This window comes from Enhydra lutris, unplaced genomic scaffold (genome assembly GCF_002288905.1).
Source record: "Enhydra lutris kenyoni isolate GAN:26980312 unplaced genomic scaffold, ASM228890v2 scaffoldscaffold86, whole genome shotgun sequence".
NCBI classification, from domain to species: Eukaryota; Metazoa; Chordata; class Mammalia; order Carnivora; family Mustelidae; genus Enhydra; species Enhydra lutris.
The window spans coordinates 5,816,563-5,838,173 of NW_019154170.1; the positions used below are offsets into that span (position 1 = coordinate 5,816,563).

At 66.2% G+C, this 21,611-nt stretch overlaps 1 protein-coding gene across 6 annotated transcripts in view; it reads left to right on the forward strand.

Annotated features, from left to right (window-relative positions):
* LOC111161775 (strawberry notch homolog 2) overlaps nt 1-21,085 on the forward strand; it is a 51,897-nt gene extending 30,812 nt beyond the window's left edge. For 3 of the 6 annotated variants that reach the window (XM_022525712.1, XM_022525714.1, XM_022525716.1), the window contains 28 exons: nt 2,149-2,310; nt 4,101-4,184; nt 4,421-4,517; nt 4,934-5,088; nt 5,197-5,330; nt 5,426-5,516; nt 5,598-5,741; nt 7,728-7,845; nt 10,555-10,660; nt 11,018-11,171; nt 12,073-12,249; nt 12,753-12,850; nt 13,553-13,635; nt 14,709-14,900; nt 15,137-15,306; nt 15,880-16,011; nt 16,551-16,686; nt 16,770-16,882; nt 16,989-17,060; nt 17,156-17,264; nt 17,476-17,550; nt 17,658-17,801; nt 18,664-18,758; nt 18,844-18,933; nt 19,038-19,166; nt 19,327-19,403; nt 19,570-19,758; nt 19,860-21,085. In XM_022525712.1, the coding sequence (XP_022381420.1) occupies nt 2,149-2,310; nt 4,101-4,184; nt 4,421-4,517; nt 4,934-5,088; nt 5,197-5,330; nt 5,426-5,516; nt 5,598-5,741; nt 7,728-7,845; nt 10,555-10,660; nt 11,018-11,171; nt 12,073-12,249; nt 12,753-12,850; nt 13,553-13,635; nt 14,709-14,900; nt 15,137-15,306; nt 15,880-16,011; nt 16,551-16,686; nt 16,770-16,882; nt 16,989-17,060; nt 17,156-17,264; nt 17,476-17,550; nt 17,658-17,801; nt 18,664-18,758; nt 18,844-18,933; nt 19,038-19,166; nt 19,327-19,403; nt 19,570-19,758; nt 19,860-20,349 (3,816 nt within the window). In that variant the 3' untranslated portion in view covers nt 20,350-21,085. Of the gene's footprint in view, nt 1-2,148; nt 2,311-4,100; nt 4,194-4,420; nt 4,518-4,933; nt 5,089-5,196; nt 5,331-5,425; nt 5,517-5,597; nt 5,742-7,727; nt 7,846-10,554; nt 10,661-11,017; nt 11,172-12,072; nt 12,250-12,752; nt 12,851-13,552; nt 13,636-14,708; nt 14,901-15,136; nt 15,307-15,879; nt 16,012-16,550; nt 16,687-16,769; nt 16,883-16,988; nt 17,061-17,155; nt 17,265-17,475; nt 17,551-17,657; nt 17,802-18,663; nt 18,759-18,843; nt 18,934-19,037; nt 19,167-19,326; nt 19,404-19,569; nt 19,769-19,859 lie in introns of those variants that run through there. The other 3 variants (XM_022525715.1, XM_022525717.1, XM_022525718.1) reach the window with 2 other exon arrangements.
* Nucleotides 21,086-21,611: the final 526 nt, after the last annotated feature.

The window sequence follows — 21,611 nt, forward strand, 5'->3', positions numbered from 1 at the left end:
CTAGAAGGATTTTAGCAAAGATAGACGGCCACCCATACCCAGACCTCCCCTGGCAGCCCACAGGGGTCCGTGCTCCATGCGGCCTCCGAGGACAGAGCACCCATCTTCCATGGCCCAGCCTTCCCACCTCGGACCCCAGCTGCCCTGGAATGTGGCAGAGTCCCCGGGAGGTCCTGGTGGCCAGAGAGCAGGCCTCACAGTTAGCAGGGCCAGACCTCCCACTGCCCGCTCAGCACCACCCCCCGCCCACTGGCCCCATAGATGGCTGCTCTGACCTGTGCCACTGCTGGTCATCCCAAGCAGTGTCGAGGTGTGCCTTTCCCACTCGGGGGTTCGTGTGGCTCTCCTGCCCCTGTCCCCATGCTGCGGACTTTTATACACCTTCCCAGGCCACTGCCTGCCTGAGCTGGTCCTGCCAGCCACAGTCTGTCTCCTCGCCCGGGCTTGTCCAGGCTGTCGAGTCCTGCCAGGGTCTGCCTCCCCTGGGCCCCAGCTGGGTGCAGCCTGGGGGGCGGGAGTAAGTGGTGGTCCCTCTGGTTTCCTATATGTTGTCGGCCACCTGGGTACCTGTGAAGGTGCCCAGCCTCATACCAGCTGACTTGGCCACAGGTGGTCTTGCACAGACCCTGAGTCCTGGCCTGGCTGTGGGACCAGCTCCATCCAGGAGATAGACTCCCGCAGATAGCAGCCCCTGCGTCCGGCCACTGTCAGGGAGGCCTGGCCCCATGCCTGCCCACCCCTTCCCGAGAGGGGCCCCGCACAACAGGCCCCAGCCTGCCTGGTCCTCGGGGCTGTGTGTGCTCTGGTGTCCCAGCAGACCCTTAGGAAGCTGGGTGGTATGACCTGGAGGCCCCTACCACCGTCACTACCACCGAGGAATAGGGATCCGATTCCGACACAGATGAATGGGAGGGGAGCCCTCGCAGGTGGAGTGTGGCAGGCCCCGGCACTGGCCACAACCCGGCGCCTGTTCTCAGGGACCTGGAGGCTGCGGGGTCGCTGCCCTCCACCTCCAGAAGCCAGCTCACCTGTGTTCACGGGGCCTGAGCCTGGTGTGGCAGGACGGGCTCCAGGCCCACGTGTCTCCTTCCTCTGCAGAGTCTGCGACCCCCCTGGCCAGCCCTGCCCGTCTTCCTCACCATGCCCCAGGGGTTAGTGCGCCAGCATGTCAGCCCGGCTGGCCTGGCCCTCCGAGGGCCCTGATGGGCTGAGACATATAAGGGGTGCCCGTGCCTGGGGACTCCTGGAGGGCAGCTCTCCACTGCTCTCACCCAGCCCTGCCTCCCTCCCCCATGAAGCGTCTGCACTGACTCACCTGAGTCAGCATGACCGGCCTCTAATATGGAGGTTGGCCTGGGAGGGCCTCATCTGGGAGGGCCTGTGGGGGCTTCTTCCCCAAGAGGGGTTGGCTGACCCTGGATCTAGGCCTGCAGGGGCTCAGGGAATCAGAAGGGGCTTCCCCTACCCGGCTTCAGGCCCCCAGGAGTCCCTGTCTATAACACGGGCCCCTACTGCCCTCTCCTGGTGGTCGGTGGCACGGACACCACCACCCAGGGGGACGGTCTCTAGGGCGTCTCCGCCTGGGGGCTCACTCCCTGCTGGTCCAGGAACCCTCAGGGCTGGTCGCCAAGTGTCCCAAGGATACACACAGGCGCTCAGCGTCTGTGACCTGGGGGTGGGGAGGGGCAGCATGGGAATAACCCTGGCATTGCCTCTCATATCTTTTACATTTAGGTTTCTGAACAGCGTGTAGCCTGTACAACAAACTCCCCCTTGAAGGTGTGGGGCTTTCTGTGTCCTGATATCCGTGTACTGGTGTGACATGATGCTCCTAGTGTCACCTAATTCCAGAACGTTGCATCTCCCCAAAGGCAACCCTGTTTCCATCTGTTGTCACTCCCCACCCCCTTCCCAGCCCCCATGAGCCCCCTTCCCGTCCATGGAGGAGCCTGGTCTGGACGTGTCACACGTGTGAACTCACACCCTGTGTGGCCTTCTGTGTCTGGTTCTCTCCCTGAGCGTCGTGGGCTCGGGGTCCGTCCCTGGGGTCGCGCGTGGGGGCACCTCTCCAGCTCACGGCAGGAGTGTGTCCATCATGCCTGGGCCCCCCAGACGCGCTGGCTGCCTCTCATCCTGCCTGTCTTCCAGGATTCCGCGTACCTCGACGACCTTTCCAACGCCTCCATCTTCTCTTCGTCCGTGGACTCCCTCTCAGACATCGCAGACACACCGGACTTCCTGCCGGCCGACAGCCTCAGCCAGGTGCCCACCATCTGGGACGTGAGCACCGGCCCCGCCGCTCAGGAGAAGGTGAGCTCAGCCCGAGAGGCCTCTGTGCAGGCAGCTGGCCCGGGGCCCCATCCCAGGCTGGGGGCGGCACTGGGTTGCTCAGAGACACCAGTGAGGTCGCTGGTCAGGGGTCCTGGCGGTTTCCGCATGTCCGAGAATGCAGGGGTGCGGCATGGGGGAGGGGAGCTCCTGCACTGGGCTCCTTACCCCTCCTTCTGCAAAGGGTCCTGTCACACAGCCAGCCATCCCCCTTACCGGCTCCAGTGGCTCGGTCTCGACGCGTCACTCTCCTGGGCATACGGGGTTCACCGGGAGACCAGCCAGAGCCAGCTTCCAGCACCGGTTCTCCCTCTGGGGGTCCTGGGCGCTGTCCGGAGGCATTGTGGGGGGCGGGTGTTCCTGGCTTTGAGAAGGTGGGGGCCCAGGAGCCAGAGGGCTATGTTGGCGCCTGTGAAGCTTGTGATGGGGGAGCGTGGGTGACATCCAGCCAGATGGGAGGGGTCCCCAGTGTGCCAGGCCCAGACTCCAGCTCATTCCCGGACTGGGCAGAGGCACATCGGGGAGGGAGGCGAGGCCCTGGCCGGCTCCCCTCCAGGGTTCTCTGCGGGAAGAGAAGCCCCTAGCTCTTCGGAGCCGGAACCCGGTTCAAGTCTCTGACAGGGAGCACTGGGAATGTGGGTTGAGGGATCGTGCCTCTAAGGGGGAGCAGCGTCTTCCATCCCGAGCCCTGCCTGGTGGCCCACAGCAGTGGACACGATGCCTGCCCAGCCGGAGGACGGCTGCAACCCGGTGCTCACGGCCCGCTGCTTGCCCGCCCAGCGGGCGTCCTGCCTCAGCCTTCCAGGAACCCAGGCCCCGGGGTTTTTTTTTATTTGTTTTTTTGGGGGAGGGGGTTAATTGAATGTTTTTGTTAATTAAAAAAAAGGGGGGGATGGGGAATAGAGTTTAGATTTCCTGCTCCTGGTTTTGTCTTCCGTCTCATTTTATTTTTCAAAAAAGCTCTGGCGCGTCCTTAACCTTCGAAAACAGCGGGAGTCCTAGAAATCAAGTGGGTTATCACACACCCCACGCCTTGTCATCCCCCAAGACAGGAAGGGACCCTCGAGCTCTGTGTGTGCTCAGGAGTGAGCCCCTGGTGCTCACAGTCATGGGTCTGGGCATGGTGGGGGTCCTGGAGGGGATGGGCTCTGGAAGGGACTCCTACATTTCTATTTGTTTCTCACGTTTGTGGTTTTATGATGACCACACTACTTTCATGATTTTTATTTTTAAGGGAGGGTGTGTTTTAGAATTGTGGACCCTGCTGCGTCCACCCCGTGTGTCCGAGGACAGGTCACCCCCAGCAGCCTCAGTGGGATCACTCCCTGAGGGCGGGCCGGTGGAGGGCCGGGTGTGACATGGTTCTCCAGGGTTCGGGTCTCCTGTCCTGGACCCTCTGGGCTCTGGATGCCACCTGAGTTCTGATGCCAGGGGTCCCTGTGTCCCCATGGCTGATGGGCTCCCCCCCGGCACCACCTTTGTCCACGAGGTTCTTGGTCCCCTGGGACCATGCTCAGGTGGTCCATCATCCCGTGGCATGACTGTGGTCTGGGACACGGGACACGTCCTTACTTTGTTGATCTGCATGATGGGGGCTGTGGCTTGTTGCTCAGAAGAGCCAGCTGCCAGGCAGCGGAAAGGAGGCAGCAGCTGGCCGTGGCTGAGGGGCATGAGGGCAGGGTGAGAACCCGATGGAGACCAGGCTGGGGGCCCATGGGGGGCATTTCCTCCCCCGATCTTGCCTGCTGGCTCATGTCCACTCTCTGCTCTAGCTGCTCCTGCCCACTGGGCCATGGACAGGCCTTGAGGACCCCATGTCCTCCCTTTCTAGCACCCCACTTCTTGTCAGCTACCAGGTAAGCTGGGCCCCGTCCCCAGTGCTGCCTCTCGTAGGGCCTGGGATGCTTGGGGGCACCTGTTTGGAAGCAGGGCCTCCCCATTGTATGGGTGGGGAAACAGGCCCTGGGGAGGCACCACATGGGGGGGGGGTGTGCCCCATTCACTGGGCTGGTTGCCCCCTGGGGGAGGGAGGGCTGTGCTGGGCAGGACGGTCCCGTGCAGCTGGGACCACAGCTCTGGCGATGACCTTCAGTCCCAGAGTCAGCCTGAGGAGGAAGACGAGGCAGAGGAGGATGAGGGGGAGGAGCTGGGCCACACAGAGACCTACGCCGACTACGTACCGTCCAAATGTGAGTGCGCTGCCAGCTGCCAGCCCCCAGCTGGGCCCTGCCAGGCCTGCACAGCCCCAGCGGGCTCCAGCCAGAGGCAGGGCCAGTGGCGGGAGCTACGGGCTGGTTCCTGGGACTATCTGCAGGGGCACAGGCTGGCTTTGGCTGTGGGCTGGCCTTGGGGGCAGTTCTGTAAACCCCACTTGGCACAAAACCGGAGGCACCATAGAGGGTCCCATGAGAAGTGAGCCCCACCTTCCTCCCTGAGCAGGGATCTGCCCCCCATTCTTTTGTGCAAAACACTGATGGGCCCCCTACCCCAGACCCCGGTCTGCCCCTCTACCTTCTGTGAGCATCTCGCAGGCAGCCCTGGACCCTGGCAGCCCACCCTAGACCCTGGCCACGCCCCTGATGTGCCCTTGGCCATGCCTCTCCAGCCAAGATCGGGAAGCAGCATCCGGACCGCGTGGTGGAGACCAGCACCCTGTCCAGTGTCCCACCACCAGACATCACCTACACCCTTGCCCTGCCTGCTTCCGACAGCGGGGCCCTGTCTGCCCTACAGCTAGAGGCCATCACCTATGCCTGCCAGGTGACCTCGGGTCTCCCGCCCCACCGGCCCACGTTGTGTGGGGGGGGCCCTCGAGGCCCCGGGGAGGGGCAGCCCGCCAGACCCTGACCGCCCTTCCTTGGTCCGCAGCAACATGAGGTCTTGCTCCCCAGCGGCCAGCGGGCCGGCTTCCTCATCGGCGATGGTGCAGGTGTGGGCAAGGGTCGCACGGTGGCTGGCATCATCCTGGAGAATTACCTGCGGGGCAGGAAAAAGTCCCTGTGGTGAGTGTGCCCCCCCCCCCCCCCGTGGCCCACGCCCAGGTGAGCAGGCGAGGAGGGGAGGGGGCACCGTGGCACCCACCAGCCCGCACTCCTAGGTTCAGTGTCTCCAACGATCTCAAGTATGACGCGGAGCGGGACCTGCGGGACATCGATGCACTGGGCATCGCGGTGCACGCGCTGAGCAAGGTGGGTGGGGTCGCCCCCTCCTCAGGTGGGGGCCCTTAGCGCTAGCCCGGCAGCGCCCCCATGCCCGCCCCTCTCCTCCAGATCAAGTACGGGGACAACACTACCTCAGAGGGCGTCCTCTTCGCCACCTACTCTGCCCTCATCGGGGAGAGCCAGGCCGGCGGGCAGCATCGCACGCGCATCCGCCAGATCCTGGAGTGGTGCGGAGAGGCCTTCGATGGAGTCGTATCCTGCCTCTGCTGTGGACGCGGGGAGGTGCGGTAGGCGCGCCAGAGGGGGTTGCGCCTGGAGGGGCGGGGCCTGGAGGGGCGGGGCCTGGAGGGGCGGGGGGGTGGAAGGGAGCGTGGAGTCAGCGAGGTTTTGGGGCTGGAGGGGGCGGGGTCGGAGGACGGTCCTGGGGCGGGGGTCAAGGGAGAGAGGGGCGGAGGGGGGGGGAGGGGGGGGTGGGGTCCGGAAGGGGGCAGGGGGAGGAGGATGGGGGGAGGGGCGGAGCTCTGGAATCCCGGGACCTCACCCCGGAAACTGGAGGAGTTCCCGGCAGGAGGCTGGCGGTCACTGACCGCTGTTGTCCGCTGCGGTCTGGCCCGGCTTCCCAGCTCCGGCTAGCTTCACCCCCGACCGCAAGCGTGGGGGCGGGCCCCAAGGCCGGGAAGGTGTCCCCGGCTGTGGGAATGGGGCAGAGCGCGCCACCTCCCCCTCTGCCTCCGCAGCTCCCCGTGCGTTCATCGGGGCTCGTTGGGGGCGGACAGGCCAGGCTGGGGCAGCTAGAGGACAACTGGGCTCCTGGGGCTTGGCAGGGAGCTCTGCTGACCTGTCTGTCGCTGTCGGTATCGGTCAGGGCTCCAGGCCCTTCCGGACAGAAAGTGCAGGGACCGGAGAGGTCTGCAGCCTCCTCCTTTCTGGAGCGCGGAGGAGTGTTTTATTCCTCCGGGATGTGTAGCAGCAGCTTGTGGAAGGTCCGGCCCCACGCAGGACTGTCTGGGGCCGGCCGCATGTTAACTGCGAGTTGACTGCACTCAAGGGCCACAAGCACTTTGCCAGCGGACCCCCTCAGTCTCCCCAGTGAGGTGCCCGGTTTCCTGGGGATTTCTGCACTGGGGTCCACGGAGAGTTCTCTGGGCCTCATGCAGCAGGGCTGCCTCGTGCGCACGGCTGTGTTGGCACTGCTGGTGCTGCTCTGGGGCAGGGCCTGGCTCTCGCTGAAGGGTTCTGGGGGTACCTTCCTGTCCATGGTCCCCAGACGTCGTCCCTTGGGTGCCTTGGCACGTGACTTTACTCCTCCCTGCCTGACCCCGGGCATGTGTGCTCATCACCGCGTGTCCTGCCGCTCTGTCCCGTCTCAGGGACATGGCGGTGGTCTCCAGCATCCCTGTTATAAACAGCCCGAGTGACCAGCCAGTGTGCCCCATCACACCCTCTCACTTTCCTCGGGCCCGTCCCCAGAGCGGGGTGGCTGGCCCCCAGGCCTCCCAGCACTCTTGGGAAGTCCCTCTCACTCCTGGTCCAGTCACAGGTCAGAAGAGGGACATCGGCCCTCTGTGTCTTTCCGGTTTGTGTGCAGAAGTTCGTAGGGTTACTGTGGCCAGACCCTTGCTGTCCTCCAGAGCAGGGCCCACCGGCCGGAAGAAGGGACCTGAGGCCACTCGCATGGCCTGGGGCAGACGATGGCGTGTAGAGTGGTTGCCCACTCGCGCCTGTCCGAGGACCATGTGCTTGGCTCCACAGTCCTGCTTCTCGGTCCTGTGTCCACACATCCCCTGTGCCCTTGACACGCCGTAGGTATGCGTGTGTAGCCGCACCCCTTCCTGTAAGAACGCGTTCGTGACCTGCACCCTCGCCTGGAAACTGCTGCCCCCCACTCCTCTCCTCATTCTCTAGCCTGTTCACTTAGGGCCCTCGGTCTGTGGGTGTTGACGCAGAGAGCCAGCACCACCGCTCCCCAGCTCCCCTGGGGGAACAGCTGCAGCCAGGAGGCCCGCCCCGCTCACTCAGAGACCCCGTTTCCCTGTGCTCGCTCGTGGCACTCCTTAATGTCCTCACCCAGCCGGCGCCTGCCAGGTCTGTTGGTGGAGGCCTCCAGGGACCTCCAGGCTGTTTCCTCCTCGCCCTGATGGCCTCCAGGCACCTTTCTGAGCCTCCCCTGGGGCATCAGACCAGGGCCTGTGGGGCTGCCTGCATTCCAGAACAGTCCTTAACCCCTGCCTGCCCCAGATTGTGTTTGATGAGTGCCACAAAGCCAAGAACGCCAGCTCCACGAAGATGGGCAAGGCCGTCCTGGACCTGCAGAACAAGCTGCCCCAGGCCAGGGTGGTCTATGCCAGCGCCACAGGTGGGCATGGGGGAGCGGGTGCCCCAGGCCAGGGTGGTCTGTGCCAGCACCCCAGGTGGGCACGGGGGAGTGGGTGAGCGGGACCTGCGGGACATCGATGCACTGGGCATCGCGGTGCACGCGCTGAGCAAGGTGGGTGGGGTCGCCCCCTCCTCAGGTGGGGGCCCTTAGCGCTAGCCCGGCAGCGCCCCCATGCCCGCCCCTCTCCTCCAGATCAAGTACGGGGACAACACTACCTCAGAGGGCGTCCTCTTCGCCACCTACTCTGCCCTCATCGGGGAGAGCCAGGCCGGCGGGCAGCATCGCACGCGCATCCGCCAGATCCTGGAGTGGTGCGGAGAGGCCTTCGATGGAGTCGTATCCTGCCTCTGCTGTGGACGCGGGGAGGTGCGGTAGGCGCGCCAGAGGGGGTTGCGCCTGGAGGGGCGGGGCCTGGAGGGGCGGGGCCTGGAGGGGCGGGGGGGTGGAAGGGAGCGTGGAGTCAGCGAGGTTTTGGGGCTGGAGGGGGCGGGGTCGGAGGACGGTCCTGGGGCGGGGGTCAAGGGAGAGAGGGGCGGAGGGGGGGGAGCGAGAGGGTGGGGTCCGGAAGGGGGCAGGGGGAGGAGGATGGGGGGAGGGGCGGAGCTCTGGAATCCCGGGACCTCACCCCGGAAACTGGAGGAGTTCCCGGCAGGAGGCTGGCGGTCACTGACCGCTGTTGTCCGCTGCGGTCTGGCCCGGCTTCCCAGCTCCGGCTAGCTTCACCCCCGACCGCAAGCGTGGGGGCGGGCCCCAAGGCCGGGAAGGTGTCCCCGGCTGTGGGAATGGGGCAGAGCGCGCCACCTCCCCCTCTGCCTCCGCAGCTCCCCGTGCGTTCATCGGGGCTCGTTGGGGGCGGACAGGCCAGGCTGGGGCAGCTAGAGGACAACTGGGCTCCTGGGGCTTGGCAGGGAGCTCTGCTGACCTGTCTGTCGCTGTCGGTATCGGTCAGGGCTCCAGGCCCTTCCGGACAGAAAGTGCAGGGACCGGAGAGGTCTGCAGCCTCCTCCTTTCTGGAGCGCGGAGGAGTGTTTTATTCCTCCGGGATGTGTAGCAGCAGCTTGTGGAAGGTCCGGCCCCACGCAGGACTGTCTGGGGCCGGCCGCATGTTAACTGCGAGTTGACTGCACTCAAGGGCCACAAGCACTTTGCCAGCGGACCCCCTCAGTCTCCCCAGTGAGGTGCCCGGTTTCCTGGGGATTTCTGCACTGGGGTCCACGGAGAGTTCTCTGGGCCTCATGCAGCAGGGCTGCCTCGTGCGCACGGCTGTGTTGGCACTGCTGGTGCTGCTCTGGGGCAGGGCCTGGCTCTCGCTGAAGGGTTCTGGGGGTACCTTCCTGTCCATGGTCCCCAGACGTCGTCCCTTGGGTGCCTTGGCACGTGACTTTACTCCTCCCTGCCTGACCCCGGGCATGTGTGCTCATCACCGCGTGTCCTGCCGCTCTGTCCCGTCTCAGGGACATGGCGGTGGTCTCCAGCATCCCTGTTATAAACAGCCCGAGTGACCAGCCAGTGTGCCCCATCACACCCTCTCACTTTCCTCGGGCCCGTCCCCAGAGCGGGGTGGCTGGCCCCCAGGCCTCCCAGCACTCTTGGGAAGTCCCTCTCACTCCTGGTCCAGTCACAGGTCAGAAGAGGGACATCGGCCCTCTGTGTCTTTCCGGTTTGTGTGCAGAAGTTCGTAGGGTTACTGTGGCCAGACCCTTGCTGTCCTCCAGAGCAGGGCCCACCGGCCGGAAGAAGGGACCTGAGGCCACTCGCATGGCCTGGGGCAGACGATGGCGTGTAGAGTGGTTGCCCACTCGCGCCTGTCCGAGGACCATGTGCTTGGCTCCACAGTCCTGCTTCTCGGTCCTGTGTCCACACATCCCCTGTGCCCTTGACACGCCGTAGGTATGCGTGTGTAGCCGCACCCCTTCCTGTAAGAACGCGTTCGTGACCTGCACCCTCGCCTGGAAACTGCTGCCCCCCACTCCTCTCCTCATTCTCTAGCCTGTTCACTTAGGGCCCTCGGTCTGTGGGTGTTGACGCAGAGAGCCAGCACCACCGCTCCCCAGCTCCCCTGGGGGAACAGCTGCAGCCAGGAGGCCCGCCCCGCTCACTCAGAGACCCCGTTTCCCTGTGCTCGCTCGTGGCACTCCTTAATGTCCTCACCCAGCCGGCGCCTGCCAGGTCTGTTGGTGGAGGCCTCCAGGGACCTCCAGGCTGTTTCCTCCTCGCCCTGATGGCCTCCAGGCACCTTTCTGAGCCTCCCCTGGGGCATCAGACCAGGGCCTGTGGGGCTGCCTGCATTCCAGAACAGTCCTTAACCCCTGCCTGCCCCAGATTGTGTTTGATGAGTGCCACAAAGCCAAGAACGCCAGCTCCACGAAGATGGGCAAGGCCGTCCTGGACCTGCAGAACAAGCTGCCCCAGGCCAGGGTGGTCTATGCCAGCGCCACAGGTGGGCATGGGGGAGCGGGTGCCCCAGGCCAGGGTGGTCTGTGCCAGCACCCCAGGTGGGCACGGGGGAGTGGGTGCCCCAGGCCAGGGTGGTCTGTGCCAGCGCCCCAGGTGGGCACGGGGGAGTGGGCGCCCCAGGCCAGGGTGGTCTGTGCCAGCGCCCCAGGTGGGCACGGGGGAGGTGCGTCTGCTCCTGGAGCCTTTCTGGGGCTGTGTCCCAGGCCCTGACAGGCGGCTCCCTTGCCCCAGGTGCCTCTGAGCCCCGGAACATGATCTACATGAGCCGCCTGGGCATCTGGGGTGATGGCACGCCCTTCCGAACCTTCGAGGAGTTTCTGCATGCCATCGAGAAGAGGTGGGTGCCCGTCCCTGCCCATGACAGGGGCTGCCAAGGGACCTGCACGGGGCCTGCTGTCTGGTGAGCCGTCTCCACGTCCTGGCCTGCACGCATCTGGCAAGCCGAGGGATCTCGTTCTTTCCCTGCCTGTGCTTCCCATCACTCTGGGGGAAGGAACCCTGCCCTGCTTTTCCTGTACCCCCGGCCCCCGTGGCTCAGGCCAGTCAGAGCGCGGGGCCTCTGCACGTGCTCCCTCCGCTCTCTGTGCCCGTGGCCCTCGCTCACCCTCGGCTCCTGCTGCCGGCCCCTCCCTGGGTCACTCTGCGGCTAGGCGGGACCCAGCGTAATCCGTCAGCCGGCTCTGCTTGTGCACAGGGGCGTGGGCGCCATGGAGATCGTGGCCATGGACATGAAGGTCAGCGGCAGGTACATCGCCCGGCAGCTCAGCTTCTCCGGTGTCACCTTCCGCGTTGAGGAGATCCCCTTGGCCCCGGCCTTTGAGCGCGTCTACAACCGCGCGGCCCTGCTGGTGAGCCAGGCGGCTGGGGATCCCTGATGGTGCCATGAACACAATTGTGCGTTTCCCCTCGGAAGTGCGCTCCGTCACTGTCTGCGTCTGTCCTCAAAGGCGCCACAGGCACTTTTCGGGTCACAGAAGGGAGGAGGCAGCCGGCACGCCCATGCGGCCCCCAGCGTCGTGCTCATGTGGGGGCTCCTCTGTGGCCGGACTGACGTGGGCCTGTAACCAGGCCCCCAGCAGGCCTTGCCACCGCGGTAGGAGCTCGCCGTTCCTGGAGCCTGTGGCTGTCTCCAGCATCCACACCTGTGCCTGCGGCTGGGCCTCATCGCCGTTCTGGCGTGCGGCCGGGCTCCCTTGTTCTGGCCCGCGGTTCCCCTGCGCGGGGCGAGCCCCGAGCCTCAGCCCTGAGAGTTACACTTCCGGCTTAGCTCCAACCAAAGGCGAGCCGCCTCCCCGTGCCGCGGCGGTCATTCTCTGTACTGGGCCCGCCCCCTCGGGGTCGGAAGCTCCCCTGTTGTGAAGGCTACAGTTGTCCCCAGCTGTGGGCTCGGGTCACTGGGGCAGCAGTGCCCTGGGTGAGCCGTCCCGCTCCGCAGTGTCCAGGGCCCCGGGGCTGCTGGCAGGTGGCAGTCACCGCAGATGTCCCCAGCCCTTTCTGAAAGCCCATCCAGGCCCCTGTGCTGCCCGAGTGGGTCTCCTTCCCCGTGGCCTCACCAGCCCCACACGTTTCAGTCCGTTAACGTTTCTCCCCGTTGGGTTGACGCTGCCTCCGTGTCGCTTAGCCACCCACGCCTGTACCCCTGGCCACGAATGCCAGCCCGTGGGGGCCGGGTGGCCCGAGGTGGGAACAAGGGGCGGGAGCCAGGCAGCGGGCAGGCAGCGGCGAGCTCAGCCAGGTGTGTCGTTGCAGTGGGCCGAGGCCCTGGGCGTGTTCCAGCAGGCGGCTGACTGGATCGGCCTGGAGTCTCGCAAGTCCCTGTGGGGTCAGTTCTGGTCGGCTCATCAGCGCTTCTTCAAGTATCTGTGTGTCGCTGCCAAGGTGTCCCGGCTGGTGGGGCTGGCCCGGGAGGAGCTGGCCCGGGACAAGGTGAGCCAGGAGCCACAGCACCGGCCCTGTGGGGCTGCCCAGGCACTCTGCCCTGGTCCTCTCGAGAGCTTGGCGACTGCGCCTCGACCCCTGTGCCCTCATGCGGCTGGCTGAGCCTGTGAGGACGGGCTGTGGCACTGGCGATGTCGAGGCCCGGAAGGTTCTGGTCCTGCACAACCCCACTGCCCTGAAGCAGATGCCATGCGTGGCCTTGCCTGTGTCTGTGTCCAGGCCGGCCTGGTGATTCCCTGGGAAGAACTGGGCGGGAGCCAGGGCAGAGAACAAGGGAGAGGGTCCAGGAGGGCTGAGGGCAGCTGTGCACTGCTGTATGGAGTTTCCTAGGGCAGATCTTGGTGTGCTGGGGGCCTGGCCGCTGGCAGGATGGAAACGGTGGAAAGAGAGAAACAGGCCAGATCTGGGTTTCTGACTGATGGGGGCTGGGTTTGGGAGCCTGGGGCTCCCAGAGCCCTGCTCACCTGGCTCCTCCACCCCCACCCCCCAAGTGTGTGGTCATCGGGTTGCAGTCCACGGGCGAGGCTCGGACCCGGGAGGTGCTGGACGAGAAGGATGGGCAGCTCGACTGCTTTGTCTCCGCTGCTGAGTGAGTGGCGCTCACAGCCCAAAGGGCGGGTGGTACAGTCACTCTGGGGACGACCCCCCACGCCGCCACGTGATAGCCCATGTGTTGTGACCATAGCGGCGGGAGCCCAGGTGTGCATCTGCTCGGACACCAGCCCCAGCCCCCAGACACTGTGCTCCAGTTGTAAAACCAGAAAGATTAGCCACGGGTGACCCCAGGGCTCAGAGGTGCTGGCAGAGGGACTGGGGTTTCAGTGCAAGGCTTCCAGGTGCCCATCCCCCACTGCGAGCCTGGTGCGGTTTCAGGAACTGTGCAGGTGTTTGGGTCCCCGAAGCAGCAGTTCTCTCTTCCCGGGGCTCCTGGGCCCAGCATCCCTTGGAGGTGGTCGGCCTGTGCAGGCAGAGCCCTGAGCCCTTGATGGCTGGAAGGAAGGAGCCCTACGCAGGCCCCCGCCCCACACTCAGGCCTTCCCAGTAAAACTGCGCCCCTGCAGTCTGGGGCCCTCCACCCATCTCCCCGCCCCGCGCCCCTCCCCCCCTGCATCCCCCCACCCAGTAATCCACACAGCTGCCTCCCTGCCCCGGCCTGCCCTGTCTGAACCCCAGACACTGGGCGCCAATCCCCCAGAGCTAGCCCCGGCAAGGGCTTCACGCTACTCCGACTCTCCCGTTGGACAATACGCCCCTCCTTGTAGCAGGAATAAATTCTGCTTCTTGTTTTCAGGGGTGTCTTTCTGTCGCTAATTCAGAAGCACTTTCCTTCAACCAAAAGAAAGAGAGAGAGAGGAGCAGGCAGTAAGAGAAAACGTAAGCCTCCCCGCCCCCCGGCCTCTGACCCCGACCCACGCCCAGCTTGGCCTGTGGCCCTCCCGGCCTGGCCCACTCCGAGCAGCCGCCCTCTTGGCCACTTGCTGCACAGCCTGCCGGGCGCGGGTGGTCTGACTCGTGACGCCCACCCCATCTGTCCAGAGCAGGACAGACACAGGGACAGCTCAGTGTAGCTTCTGAGAGAGAGAGAGAGATGGAGGGATGTGGGGGAGAGGGAGAGAGAGAGAGAAAAAGAGACAGAGGGAGAGAGGGAGAGGAAGCCGCACTGCGTGGCAAGGACACACAGATCCCCGCAGGGCCCAGAAGCTCCGCGCAGCTGCCAGGTTCACAAGAGACAAGAAGCCAGGGCTGCAGGCTGGCGTGCTTAGCTCGTCCTCGGGCAGCACCTCCCGGTGGGCTCCAACACCACCCTCAGACGGGTTTGGGGTGGGGGGCGTTTAAGATGCTGGTACCCAGCCCCGTGTTCCCTCAGTGGAAACCAGCCCGGCAGCTACGCTGTGCCAGACGTGTGGGCTACGACGGGGCTACGACAGGGAGGTTCTCCTTCCAGTGGAGGCTGGGCATCAGCTCCTCGTGGGACATGAGGCTCAGAGAGGGCAAGCAGCTCACCTGAGGTCACAGAGCCAGACCAGGGGGCCCCAGCTCCCCTCACCTCCAGGACCGGCCTGTGGGGCACCCTGGACTGTGGCAGTGCACAGAAGGGGCCTGGACTGCCATCCTCTTGGGCCCGGGACACGTTTTCGGGCCAGCCGGCCCAGGCTTGCCTTGTGAGGTCAGGCGTGCGGCCTCCTCAGGCCCCAGCTCAGTATAAGCTGAAGTGTCAGGAGAGGGGTTGGGATGCTAAAGCTGCCCCTTTATGCCCTGCCCGGGCCCACAGCAGGACCCTGGACAGCAGCCCAGAGCTGGCCGGATGAGAGCCTCAGGCTGCTCGTGTCCCAGCGCCTGCACCTGGCCCTGGGCAGCCCCCTTCCCGGTGTGCGGAATCGCAGGGAGCTGGGCCCCTCCAGAGAGGAGCAGGCTGGGCCTCGGTGACCCTGGTTCTCCATGTGTAGGGCGGCCGCGGGGCCGCGGGTCCAAGGTGCCCAGGCTAGCGTGCGAGGTGGCAGGCGTGATCCGCATCAGCGATGACAGCAGCACAGAGTCAGACGCCGGCCCGGACAGCGACTCCCACTCCTCCCCCGAGTCCGTGCTGGACGACGACGTGGTCATCTTGGACACTGTTGGCCTGCCAGCCGACGACCGCGGTGAGGCCCGCGGCCTGGCATTTGCCACTTTCAGATCGGGGAGACGGACTCGGAGAGCTGTCGGGGCTGCGCTGCTGGTCAGAGGCTGAGCGGGCTTGTGCCAGCCGTTTAGGGGAAAAGAGGGACCCCAGCCCCTCTTGTGCCCCACCCTCCCAGGGGCCCCTTTGTCCACTGCCGTGAGTGGGGCTATGGGTGGGGGGGCTGGCTGGTACTCCCCTGACCCTCCGGCCCCACAGGGCCTTTGTGCCCCCTGCAGCGGGACCCTCACGGCCCCGGCATCCTGGAGCGCGTGGAGCAGCTGAAGCAGGACCTGCTGGCCAAGGTGCGGGCGCTGGGCCGGGAGCTGCCCGTGAACACCCTGGATGAGCTCATCGACCAGCTCGGGGGCCCTGAGCGCGTGGCCGAGGTGAGCCCCACCTACACACAGGCTCTGAGGCCCCTGGTGGTTACCCCATGTCTGCACCCAGCGCAGTGAGGTGGGCTTGGGGCACGGGGCACCCGAGCTGCAGCATCCATCGTCCAGCCCACGAGGCTGGGGGTGCCAGTTGAGGACCCTTCTCGCTCGGCCACCGACGCCTGGCCCCTGCTCCCCAGCCCAGCTCTGTATGCCCTTCCCCACACACCCTTCTCTGCTCCTGGGCCTCTGGGGGCACTCTCAGGTCTGTCCCCCGTGTCTCCTCCCTGTCCCTTCCACCTGCACAACTGTACCCTTTCCTGGGATGTCCTGGGGTGAAACCCAGGTCTGTTTTCGCCTCAGGCATCCGTTTTACAGAGGAGACTTAAGGTGGGGTGAAACTCCCATGTCTGCCCCGTGGGCGGCTAGGGCCTGGGGCGGAGGCTGCGTCTGGCCCAGGGTCCACAGCACCCCGCAGTACACACTGAGAAGACGCGGGGCACAGGTGGGGAGGCAGGGAAACGCAGGGACCAGCCCTTGTATGGCCCCACCGGCTGACGGCCATTCTCTCTCCCCCAACCCCAGATGACTGGCAGGAAGGGCCGCGTGGTGTCCAGGCCTGACGGGACAGTGGCCTTTGAGTCTCGGGCAGAGCAAGGCCTCTCCATCGACCACGTGAACCTCAGGGAGAAGGAGCGCTTCATGAGTGGGGAGAAGGTGGGGGCTGTGGAGATGGGGCCTCCGGGCCCAGGGACCGGGCTGTGTCCACAGGTGCTCCTAGGGTCCTCCTGGTGTCAGGGGGGAACCTGTGAGGTCCTGGGGACCCCAGGAGCTGCAGGGTTCCTGAGGGGCCGACCCCAGGACCACAGAGCCCAGCAGCCTCTGCTGGGTCCGTGTGTACTGTGCACACGCGTGTGTGTGCGTGGCTGTGGGTGCGTGTGACTGTGTGTGCCTGAGCAGGGCCCCTATAGGTTTCCCTGGCTGTCCCAGCCTTCGGGCACTGTCACCTGTGCCGTCCCTGCCCCGTGGCTTCTCTGAGGCCCACTCTTAACGCCCTGTGTGGGAAAGCCGCTGTGGGCAGGGCAGGCTCCACTCGGTCCGGGGGCACCCAGGGGTGGCCCAGACCCCACTCCCAGCCCACACGGGCTGCCCCACGGGCACACACGTCAGGCCTCTGTGTGGGTCGCTCTGAACAAGCCCTGGCGGGCCAGGCAGGGGGCACAGGGCACAGACGTGTTCCGTCCACATCCCGCCAGCTTGTAGCCATCATCTCTGAGGCCTCCAGCTCCGGCATCTCCCTCCAAGCCGACCGCCGCGTCCGGAACCAGCGGCGCCGGGTGCACATGACACTGGAGCTGCCGTGGAGCGCCGACCGCGCCATCCAGCAGTTCGGTGAGCTGCCCCCTGGCTCGGCCCGCCCCACCCGGCCGCACGGCCCTGACCGCTGGCCCCTGAGAGCCCTCCTCTGTCTTCAGGCCGGACCCACAGGTCCAACCAGGTCTCTGCGCCCGAATATGTCTTCCTCATCTCGGAGCTGGCCGGGGAGCGCAGGTTTGCCTCCATCGTTGCCAAGCGGCTAGAGAGCCTGGTGAGCGGGCAGCGGGCTCCCCGAGGAAGGCCTGTAGCAGAACCCGGGGCGGGGGCGGAGGGGGCAGCTCGTGATGGTGCATGACGGCCTTCCCCGTCCCGGGCAGGGGGCTCTGACTCATGGGGACCGGCGCGCCACGGAGTCCCGTGACCTGAGCAAGTACAACTTCGAAAACAAGGTACCTGGGGAGGGGGGGGGACGGCAGAGGACGGGTCCCTTGCCCAGATCCAGCCTCCGAGCCCGGCCCTTCTGATCCCGCACTCTCCCACCCAGTACGGCACCCGGGCCCTCAGCTGCGTGCTCACCACCGTCCTGAGCCAGACTGAGAACAGGGTGCCGCTGCCCCAGGCCTACCCCGGAGGAGATGCCGCTTTTTTCCGGGGTGAGCTGCGGGAGAGCGAGGGTCTCGGGTCGGGGGCAGCTTGGCCCGGAGCTGTTTGGGGCACTGGGATTGGTAGACTAGATCTGTGCCTAAAGACTAATCCCACCCTCACTTACCAAGGGGGCGCCGGGGGCAGGGAAGATCCGGGGCTGGCTGGGGAGGGCCCGGGCGGGGGCAGGGCAGCATGCATTCTAGGTCCTGCCTTCCGCAGACATGAAGCAGGGCCTGCTGTCCGTCGGCATTGGGGGCCGTGAGTCCAGGTCCGGCTGTCTGGATGTGGAGAAGGGTGAGTCCTGTGCGCAGGCCCCCCAGCCCCAGCGGGAAGACCCCCACCCCTCCCAGGCCAGGGCCCCTCCCGACGCGGCCTGAGCGCCCTCCCCGCCTGCCCACCAGATTGTTCCATCACCAAGTTCCTGAACCGCATTCTGGGGCTGGAGGTGCACAAGCAGAACGCGCTCTTCCAGTACTTCTCGGACACCTTCGACCGCCTCATCGAGACGGACAAGAAGGAGGGCAAATACGACATGGGCATCCTGGGTGAGGGCCACAGCGGGGACAGCGTCTCTCCCCGGCCAGGCAGAGCAGGGAATGGCCCCGGCAGTCCCTGGCACCCCCTAGCACCATGCCCCTGCCATCCCACGGAGAGACCGAGGCCGGCCGGGGCCGTCGCACTGGCAGCATGCCACCGGGGGGCCTTGGAGGAGCAAGACTGGAAGCGGCGTGGAGAGTCCAGGGAGAGGAGGCGCCGAGCGCTGTCCCGTATTTGGGGGGCCACAGGACCCCCTTCCCGGGTATCCTGCAAGGATTGGAGCGTTTTATTTAGATGTGAGGCATGTGTTGGCGTGCTTAGTGTGATGGTGGTAAGCCGGACACACGTGCTGTCATACCCCCCCGGGCCAGGCCCTCACCGAGAACAATGGGCCCGTCTCTGACGTTCCACATGGCCCTGGTGTTGAAAGCACATGCTCTTGGAACGTGAATGGCCGTGGCCGTGTGCCGATAAACTTCCATAAACTCAGTGGCAGGTACAGTTTGTAGACTTACATCAGCCGTCCCCCAGCAGCCACGCAGAGCGGACTGTGTGGGGCCTGTAGTCCCACTGAGCGTGAGTGTCCAGCAGGACCCCAGGCCACTGGAGGGGCCACTTGCTGTCCAGGGTGCCATGTAGGGTCAGGCCCAGGCCGTCTGTACTGGGGGAACCTCTGCTGTGCTCTGGCGGGCATCTCTGGGGTACCCCAGAACTTGGGACTGACAGTCCCCTAAAGCCCAGAGCCCAGAGCCTGCCCAGCCACACAGGGCCTCAGGCCATGCTGGGATCCTTGGGGCAGGGACCCCCCCGGGGTGGGGGGGGCAGGCGGGAGGGTCTCAGCCCACTGTCCTTTCCATGCTCTCTCTGCAGACCTGGCTCCGGGCATCGACGAGATCTATGAGGAGAGCCAGCAGGTTTTCCTGGCCCCCGGACACCCACAGGACGGGCAGGTGGTCTTCTACAAGGTGAGGGCACCCAGAGCCACCCAGCACTGGGTGTTCAGTCCCCACCGCGGCTGCTCCGCCGCTCTGAGCCCATCTGCTCTTGCAGATCAGCGTGGACCGTGGCCTCAAGTGGGACGAGGTTTATGCCAGGTCATTGGAGCTGACGGGCACCCATGACGGCTTCTACCTCTCGAAGGTGGGCGTTTGGGTGGCACACGGGTCCCCAGGGGCAGGACCCCAGCGGAGGGGGGCGATGGGGGGGGGCGGGCAGAGCGCAGCCTCACGCGCCCACCTGCCCAGGTTCGAGGCAAGCCGAGCTGCCTCCTGGCCGAGCAGAACCGCGGGAAGCACTTCACGGTGTACAAGCCCAATGTGGGTCGGCAGAGCCAGCTGGAGACGTACGACAGCCTGTGCCGGAAGTTCCGCAGGGTACGCAAGGGCCGAGGGGCTGGGGTGCAGGCCAGGGCGCCCTTGCATTGGGGGGGGTGCCCTGCACTGGGGGGGTGCCCTGCACTGGGGGGCACGCAGCCGGCCGGCACGTGCTCGGGGCTCACGAGGCCTCGGGGCTCACGAGGCCGCGGGTCCCCAGGTGACGGCGGAGGAGGCCAGGGAGCACTGGGAGAACAGCTACGCCTTCTCGCTGACGCACTGCAGCCACGCGGCGTGGTGAGGGCCGGGGCGGGACCGGGCCGGAGGCCCCCTCTACCGGGCAGCCATACGCTGAGGCGGGGGCGGTGGGGACGGGACCCCCAGGGCGGCGCGGGGAGGGGGGGGGGTGCGCGGTAGCGCTCTGGGTCTGAGCCCGCCCCCGCCCCCGCCCCCCGCGGCGCAGGAACCGCCCCTGCCGCCTGGTGCAGGAGGGCAAGGACTGCACGCAGGGCCTGCGGCTGCGCCACCACTACATGCTGTGCGGGGCCCTGCTACGCGTATGGGGCCGCATCGCCGCCGTCATGGCCGACGTCACCAGCAGCAGCTACCTGCAGATAGTGCGCCTCAAGACCAAGGACAAGAAGAAGCAAGTCGGTGAGCGCGCGGGCACGCCGACGGGGGCGGGGGCGGGGGGTGCCGCCTCGGGCGCGCTGACCCTCCGTCCCCCCCCCAACCGCCCCCCCCCCCCCCCCCCGGCATCAAGATCCCCGAGGGCTGCGTGCGCCGCGTGCTGCAGGAGCTGCAGCTCATGGACGCGGACGTGAAGCGCAAGAACGCGCGCGGCCGGGGCTTCCCCGCGCCGCTGCCAGCCCTGCGCCCGCTCGCGCTGCCCTGCGGCCCGGGCGAGGTCCTGGACCTCACCTACAGCCCGCCGGCACAGGCCTTCCCGCCGCCCTCACCCTTTGCCTTCCCGCCCCCGCCTCCGCCCCCGGACCCCGCGCCAGCCCCCGGGGGCCTTCCGCTGGGCGCCCCGGACACCGCGGCGGATCCCGCGGCCCTGGCGCACCAGGGCCGCGACATCAACTTCAAGGAGGTGTTGGAAGACATGCTGCGCTCCCTCAACGCCGGGCCGCCCACCGGTCCCTCCGGGCCGGGCGCAGGGGCCGCAGGGGCGCCTGGGGGGGCCGGGGGCCCTGAGCGGCAGAGCGTCATCCAGTTCGGCCCCCCCTTTCCAAACTCCTAGACCCAATAGGCGACCGGCAGCCGGTGTCCGAGAAGAAGCTTGCTTCTCTGCAATATTCAACGGCGGCCACAGGGACTCCGTCTGGTCTCCCGCCCACGTGGGTGGTGCGCGGGGGCCGGGCTCCCCTGCTGACTGCCAGGAAGGTGGGGGCTGCGGTGCCCCCCATCCGGTTCCGGAGGTCTCCACAGCAGTGCCTTCCCTGCGGGCGGTTGGGCGGACCCCTCCCGATGCTGCCCGCCCTTCCGGGCTCTCCGAGGCAGTGCAGATCCTACTCAGGATGACTCGGGGTCTGGACTCGGAGTCTAGGCTCGGGCAGGGCCCAGGGGTGGGGGCCCACCCTCCCTCTGCCTCTGTCCCCCCCCCCCCACCAGGCCTAGGCAGGGGCTCCCCAACCCACCTCACCCCACCCACCTTACAGGGCCTGGTCTGACCGGAACCCCTGGAATCCACAAAACTGGGTGGCCCCAAGAGCTGGAAACTCAGGAAACCCCAGGTGCTCAGGGCCCTGCCTTCTCTGGGGGGCTCCATGGGACAGGCCCCCCCCTATTAATATATGCAATTCTTCCCCACTCTCTTTGCTCCCTAAATTATTGCCCGGCCACCTCTCCCAGGCCCCAGAATCTGCCGTGGAGCTGGCGGTGTGGACGGGCCCCTTGGTTTCTATGTGTATTTATAATGAATTCAAGTGTACATATGTAAAGAGATCTTTTTTAAATATATGTGCCTTTTCACTATTTCCCAGATTGTCTGCTTCTCCAGCCTGCAGAGACCGTGGCCCCGGCGGTGGGGGGGGTTCAGGGGAGGCTGCAGGTGTCTTCCAGGAGCATTTAGCGGATGCCAGTAGTGACCCCGTTCAGGGGCGGTGGAGGTGGCTGTCGCCTGTGGAGGGGACCCAGGGTGGGTGAGACCAGCCCACTCCTCTCCCACACCCATGTGAGGCTAGGGCCCAGCTGGAAGACGGGTCCCCACCCGAAGAGCCCATTGTCTGCTGTCACTGTCACTGGCAGGGCAGGCCGGCTACTTCCAGACTAGCCGCGCCAGGCTTACGGTGTCTTGGTTGGGACGCTGGTCGCCTCCTGTGTGCTAGAGACACAAACCCCACCGGGGACCCTCATGGTGCTGCTCTGAGACCAGATTCTCTGATCACTGGTGTCCACAGCTGTAGCCCCTGCTTTGGTTTTCTTCCCAGGGTTGTCTCGGGGGAGTTGGAGTAGCCCCGGAGCAGGAAGCCACAGGAAGCACATGTGGGTCTGGCCCTGAAG